Here is a 7,263-nt window from a genome sequence, read left to right as displayed (position 1 = left end):
TTTGGGTCACTTACTCAGATGTGAGTAATTTAACAGATTGCAAGAGAACAGAGCCAGGCAGCAAGTGAGAAACATAACAAGAGTTACAGGTGCAGGCACCATGTGCCTGAGTAATGCTGCTGCCCAGAGTGGAGTCCCCCTGCTGCATCAACAAGCCTAAGAAAGATTATCATCTCATTTGTGAGAAATTTGGCTGGTAGATCCTGCTCCCTCATATGTACAATAACCCAGTTTTTTGCAAGCAGCATTTTCCTGCAACCTCAACTATCTAGAACATACTTAAACACTAAGAATTTGCTGCTTATTAAATTGAAACTATGAAGTCTAAGGCCAACTGTGCCCCAAATCCAACCTGTAGTATAATGATATTTCATCCAACCAAAGAAGAATTTGATGATTTTGATAAATATATTGCTTACATGGAATCCCAAGGTGCACACCGAGCTGGCCTAGCCAAGGTGATTCCACCCAAGGACTGGAAAGCCAGACAGACCTATGAAGACATCAATGACATCTCAATACCCACTCCGCTCCAGCAGGTGGCCTCTGGTCGGGCAGGGGTGTTTACCCAGTACCATAAAAAGAAGAAAGCCATGACCCTGGGGGAGTATCGCTGCCTGGCAAACAGTGAAAAATATCGGACGCCACCACACCTGAACTTTGATGATTTGGAGAGAAAATATTGGAAGAATCGCCTCTATGACTCACCAATTTATGGTGCTGATGTTAGTGGCTCATTGTTTGATGAAAACACTAAACAATGGAACCTGGGACACCTGGGGACAATTCAGGACCTGTTGGAGCAGGAATGTGGAGTTGTCATCGAAGGTGTCAACACACCCTACCTGTACTTTGGCATGTGGAAGACCACCTTTCCTTGGCACACGGAGGACATGGACCTTTACAGCATCAACTACCTGCACTTTGGGGAGCCCAAATCTTGGTATGCGGTGCCCCCAGAACACGGCCAGCGCCTGGAACGCCTGGCCCGTGTGCTTTTCCCGGGCAGTTCCCGGAGCTGTGAAGCCTTCCTGAGGCACAAGGTGGCTCTCATCTCGCCCACCGTCCTCAAGGAGAATGGGATCCCCTTCAGTCGCATGACTCAGGAGGCTGGAGAGTTCATGGTGACATTTCCCTATGGCTACCATGCTGGCTTCAACCACGGCTTCAACTGCGCGGAGGCCATCAATTTTGCAACTCCGCGATGGATCGATTATGGTAAAGTGGCTTCGCAGTGCAGCTGCGGGGAGGCCAGGGTGACCTTTTCCATGGACGCCTTCGTGCGCATCCTGCAACCTGAGCGCTATGACCTGTGGAAACGTGGACGGGACCGGCCAGTTTTGGACCACAGGGAACCGTCCAGCCAGGAGCTGACCACCTGGAGTGGGGTCCAAGCATCCAGAAAAGCCTCCTTGGGCCTGAGGCGCCACCCCCGCCCGGCCTCGCGTTCCCCTTGGCCTACAGCCACCAAGGGTCGTGCACCCTGTGGGGCCCAAGCGCATTGTTCTCCCCAGCGCCCATGTGTGGCCAGTACTACCGCTGCCCAGCTGGGGGCCACCACCATTCACAGTACCCAGCAACCCAGCCAAACCCCACCTCCCACCCTGGGCCCATCGGCACAAGTTCTCCAACCATCAAAGGGCAGAAATGGTCGAGGTCGTCGTCCTAGGGAACTGGAGGGGGCCCAGGTGCAGACCCTCCAGGCACCTGCCAAAAGGCGCTTCTTGGTGGGTACAGCGTGCACAGCTCCGAGGCCTAAGGTTCAGCCCCTGCCTGAGGATGGTGCTTTAATAGACAAGCCTGCACCACTGAGCCCAGGACTCCAGAATCCTCCTAAAGTTCTGGGGTGCTGCTGGGCCCCTCTCTAAGCCCAGAGATGGCCTTCATTCTTCATTGCTCTACTCTCTGCTGTCTGGTAGGAGGCTTACTGAGACTGATCACATGTCCATCTAGAGCTCAGGACGAGTTTTCAGGACACTGGTCGTGAATGAAAGAGTCCATATGGCGATTCCTTTGGATGCTGCTGAATTCGTGGTGGTTGTCAAGTTAGCCATGCTTTGTTCTTCCTCCCAGACCCCAGAAAGTCTTTGGACTCTGCTAACTTCTGGGTCTGTAGCTGAGGTTTCCTCCACTGGACTGTCTCTGGGAACGAGGTCTTGCTGAGGTTGCCAGAACCCAACCTACCCCAGGCTGCCATACTCTGGGCCAACTGTAGTGCAGCTAAATTTATGAAAAATCTGGGATTCACTCCTCTTCAGTTGCTTACCCTGTCTCTTTCCCTCCTTTTCCCCTCTTTCATGCAAAACTAAGTCTTTTTGAGAAGTTAGGTCCACACAACCCTAAAATAAACTATGTGACTTTTTTTTTCAGTTATTTATGTATTTAATGTGTTGTTACTGCTATTTGTTTATGAATATATTAAAAGTAACCAAAATGTAGAGTATAACTTTATTTTCAATATTGTAGTTTCAAACATGAGGGGGGTGGAGGGTATTCTGTATGCAATTTTTGTCATAATTATATGAAAACATTCAAGACAAAACTTATTCCATGGCTGGCTACATTGTAGGGTGGTGAATGAGATCACAGGGGATGGTGATTGCGTTCCGGCTGTCTGGCTGTGTAGGGTATTTGGTCTCAGTCATGCTTTGAGAATGACTTGGTAGAGGCAGCCAGCTGGGTAGTAGGACTCAACTTGCTGGGGGAGATGAGCAAGCAGAGGGAATAACCAAATATCTTCTCTTCATGTCTCCACTGCTTTTTAAAGTTGTACTATATTTCAATTGTTTATTCATTGATGCTTCCCAGTCAGTAAGTTTACAAATAAGTGAATAAGACAATTTCAATCAGTAATGTGTGCTATGGAGAAACTCAAGCAGGACTAAATCATACAGCAGAAATGGGCAGCTGCTGGTCCAGGTCTCTGGTCTTAGAAGACTTCACAGAGCAGGAGACCTTTTTTGATATCCAGTTGACAAAAAAGAAAGGTCCAGAGGAGAGGTTTCCATTTGTAGGAAACAGCAAGTACAATAGGCTTGGACATAGAAGGCCAAGTGGCAATTTTATTTTTCCAAGAATAAAAAAGCAGCTCATTTGTGGGGATGGGGGGATAGAGAGGAAGGAGGGCTGAGGCAAAGGTCAGAGTATGTAGGGCTTTGCACTATATGTTAAGTGCATTATTTGATGCTTCTTCAACTTGAAATGAGACAGCCTTCAAGTTTAAAACAGCGGTTGACATAATGTGGTTTACACGTTTAAATAATTAACTTAGTTCTATGCAGAATGTGGGATCAAAGAAGCAGTTAGATCAAGTAATACAGGTTAGTTATGGTTACTTAAACTTCTGTGTATATTGAAAATGTACACAAGTGAACTTGTAACATATATGGCCTTTATTATGTTAGTTGCATTCTTTCTATATATTCCTATATATGTACCTATTCTATACATATTCTTTCTATGTTGAGAGTTTTTAATCATGAAAGGATGTTGAATTTTGTCAAATGCTTTTTCTGCATCTATTGAGATGATCATATGATATTTATACTTCATAGTATTAATATGATGTATTGCATTTATTGATTTGCATATGTTGATCCTTTTAATATTCCATGAAATACAATTTGCTATTATTGCATCAATCAATGTTCACCAGAAATAGTGGCCTGTAATTTTCTTCTTTTGCAGTGTCCTTGTCTGACTTTTGGTATCACAGTAATGCTGTGATTGTAAAATGAGGTTAGAAATGTTCTCATCAATTAGTAGAAAGAGCTTGAGAAAGACTGGCCGACGTTCTTTAAAACTTTGGTAGAAACCATCATGAAGAACATCAGGTTAGAAGCCTTTTTTTTTTTTTTTTTTGAGACAGATCCTCAAGCTGTTGCCCTGGGTAGAGTGCCATTGCGTCACTGCTCACAGCAACCTTCAACTCTTGGGCTTAAGAGATTCTCTTGCCTCAGCCTCCAAAGTAGCTGGGACTACAGGCGCCCGACCATTTTTTTGGTTGTAGTTATTATTGTTGTTTGGCAGGCCCAGGCTGGATCCGAACCCACCAGCTCTGGTGTATGTGGCTGGAGCCTTAGCTGCTTGAGCTATAGGCACTGAGTCTATAAGCTTTCTTTGATGGGAAGCTTTTTATTTCTGATTTAATCTGCTTTCTAGTTATTAGTCTATTGACATATTTTATGTTTCTATGCTTCAGTGTTGGTAGGTTGGATGTTTCTAGGAATTTATATTTTTTTTCTAGGTTATCTAATTTGGGGTATGTAATTATTTATGGTAGTATGTATGATTCTTTGTACTTCTCTGGCTCTTTTATTTAGAACTTAATTTTTGAGTCTTCTCTTTTATTCTTAGTCTATGTTTGTCAGTTCTTTGTCTTTTCCAAACAAAATCAATTCAACTTCATTGATGTTTTCTATTGACCTTGTAGTCTTTATTTCATTCATTTATTTCTGCTCTGAACTGTATCTTTTTTTTTTTAATCTAGCAACTTGGGCTTAGTTATTTTTTTCTAGTGCCTTGTAATATAAAATTAAGTTTCTCGAGATTTTTTTTTAATCTGATGTAGGAGTTTATCATCATAAACTTCTCTCTTAGAACTGCTTTTGCTGCTTATCATAAATTTTGTATATTGTGTGTTTATTTTCATTTGTCTCAAGATATTTTTCAATTTTTAAAACATTTACTTTTTTGCCCATTGGTTGTTCAAGACTGTATTGCTTAACTTTTATACATTTCTGAATTTTCTAATTTCCTTTCTGTTACTTAATTCTAATTTCATATTATTATGGTCAGAAAAGATGTTTCCCATGATTTCAATATTCTTAAATTTGTTAAGACTTGTTATGTGCCCTAACATATGATCTGTCTTGGAGAATGTGCCATGTTATTGGATGGAATGTTCTGTAAATGTCTGTCAGGTTTATTTGGACTATGGTGTTGTCAAAGTCCCCTTTTTATTGATTTTCTGTGGGGATAACTTATCCTTTGTTGAAATCAGGGTACAGAAGTCCCTGAATGCTATTGTATTGCTGTATATATCTTCCTCAGTTCTGTTGATATATATTTAAATATTTTAGGTGCTCTGATGTTGGGTGCATATACCTTATATTTATAATGGTTATATCTTCTGGATGAATTGGCCATGTAATCATTATATAATGACCTCTTTTTCTCTAACAATAGTTTTTGACTTACGTTCTATTCTGTCTGATTTAAGTACGGCTCCCCTGTTCTCTTTTGGTTACTATTAACATTTTACACGGAATATCTCATTTACGTCTCTGCATTTTCAGCCTATGTGTATCCCTCAAGGTAAAATGGGTCTCTGGTAGGCACCATATAATTGCATCTCATTTAAAAAATCTGTTTAGACACTCAATGTCTATTAATTCATTTGCACTTAATAATACATGGCAAGTCTACAACTAACATCATACTCAATGGTAAAAAGTGAAGAGTTTCCTATAAGATAAGGAACAAGACAGAATGCCCACTCTCACCATTTTTTAGTAAAGAAAAGAAAAGGCATAAAAATAGGCAAGGAAATAATGAAATTGTCTGTTTGCAGATGGCACAATCTTGTCAAAATCAATGTACAAAAATTAGTAGCACTTCTATACACTAACAATGAACTATCCAAAAAAAATGTTAAAAAAAGATCTTACAACAGCATTAAAAATAATAAAGTACTTAGAAGTAAATTTAACCAAGGAAATGATCTGGACGCTGAAAACTATAAAACCCTGATGAAAGTAATGGAAGACACAAATAAGTGAAAATATATCCTCTTTTTCATGCATAGGAAGAATTGATGTTGTTAAAATGTCTATACTACCCAAAGCAATCTACAGATTCAATGAACTCCGTATCATAATTACAATGGCATTTTTACAGAAATAGAAAAATGAAATTTTTAAATTTCTGTAGAACCATAAAAGAGTCCATATAACCAAACAATCTTGAACTAAAAAGCACAAAGCTGGAGACAACATAGCACCTCATTTCAAAATCAACTATATACCTACCTATAGTGATCAAAGCAGCATGATACTGGTATAAATACAGACACACAAACCAATGAAAAAGGAGCACTTCAAAATACATCCATGTACTTATGGTCACTTGATCTCTGTCAAAGGTGCCAAGAACACACAACAGAAAAAGTATAGTCTCTTCAATAAATGGCTCTAGGAAAACTGGAAATCCATATACAGAAGAATGAATTTAGACTTTCATCTCACACTACATAAAATCAAGCCAAAATAGTAAAAAGACACATAAGACCTGAAACTTTAGAACTACTAGAAGAAAACCTAGAGAAAAAGCTTTTTGACATTGGTTAGGTCAAAGAGTTTTAGGATATGACCCCCAAAGCATACAGACAACAAAAGCAAAACTAGACAAATGGAGTCACATCAAACTAAAAAGCTTTTGCAAAGAGTTAAGAGACAACCTATAAGATGGGAGAAAATAGTTAGAAACCATACATCTTATAAGGGGTCAATATCCAAAATGTATAAGGAATTCAAACAGCTCACAGTTAGAAAACAAATAATCCAATTAAAATGTAGGCAAAGGAACTGAATGGACATTTCTCAAAAGAAGATAAATGGTCAATAGGTATTTGAAAAAACACTCAACATTGCTAATCAGAGAAATGCAAATTAAACCCACAATGAAATATTTCCTCATATTTGTTAAAATGGCTATTACAAAAAAGACAAAGTGTAATTGTTGGAAGGATGTGGAGAAAAGGGAATATTTGCACATCGTTGATGGGAATGTAAATTAGCATAGGCATTACAGAAATCAGTATGGAGGTTTCTCAAAATATTAAAAATAGAACTACATTCCACACAAAAGAATGAAAATGGACCCTACATACCCCCAAATCAAATCAAAATGAAAAAAAGACCTACATGTAAGACTAGAAACCATAAAACTTTTAGAAGAGAACATAGACAAAAAGCTCCTGGACAATGTGTTAGGCAATGATTTTTTTTGGGGGGGGGCAATGATTTTTTTAGATATCGCACCAAAAGTTCAGGCCACAAACAAAAATAAATGAGACTATATCAATACTAAAGAGCTTCTGCACAGCAAAAGAAATAATATAATGAAAAATCAGCCTATGTATTGGGGGAAAAAATCTCTGAAAACTATATATAAACTGTTAATATTATATTAATATTTAAATATTAAATTAATATTTTCATAATATAAAAATTTTATAATATTAAATTAATATTTATTATTAAT

The 7,263-nt window shown here is 39.1% G+C and overlaps 1 protein-coding gene across 1 annotated transcript; it reads left to right on the top strand.

Annotated features, from left to right (window-relative positions):
- Nucleotides 1-228: 228 nt before the first annotated feature.
- On the top strand, nucleotides 229-1,868 carry KDM4D (lysine demethylase 4D). Its single transcript, XM_003780806.2, has one exon. The coding sequence runs from the start codon at nucleotides 318-320 to the stop codon at nucleotides 1,866-1,868; it is 1,551 nt and encodes a 516-aa protein (XP_003780854.1). The 5' UTR covers nucleotides 229-317.
- Nucleotides 1,869-7,263: the final 5,395 nt, after the last annotated feature.

This window comes from Otolemur garnettii, unplaced genomic scaffold (genome assembly GCF_000181295.1).
Source record: "Otolemur garnettii isolate 467f Iridium unplaced genomic scaffold, OtoGar3 scaffold00001, whole genome shotgun sequence".
Classification (NCBI taxonomy): domain Eukaryota; kingdom Metazoa; phylum Chordata; class Mammalia; order Primates; family Galagidae; genus Otolemur; species Otolemur garnettii.
This window is presented reverse-complemented; position numbering and strand designations above follow the sequence as displayed.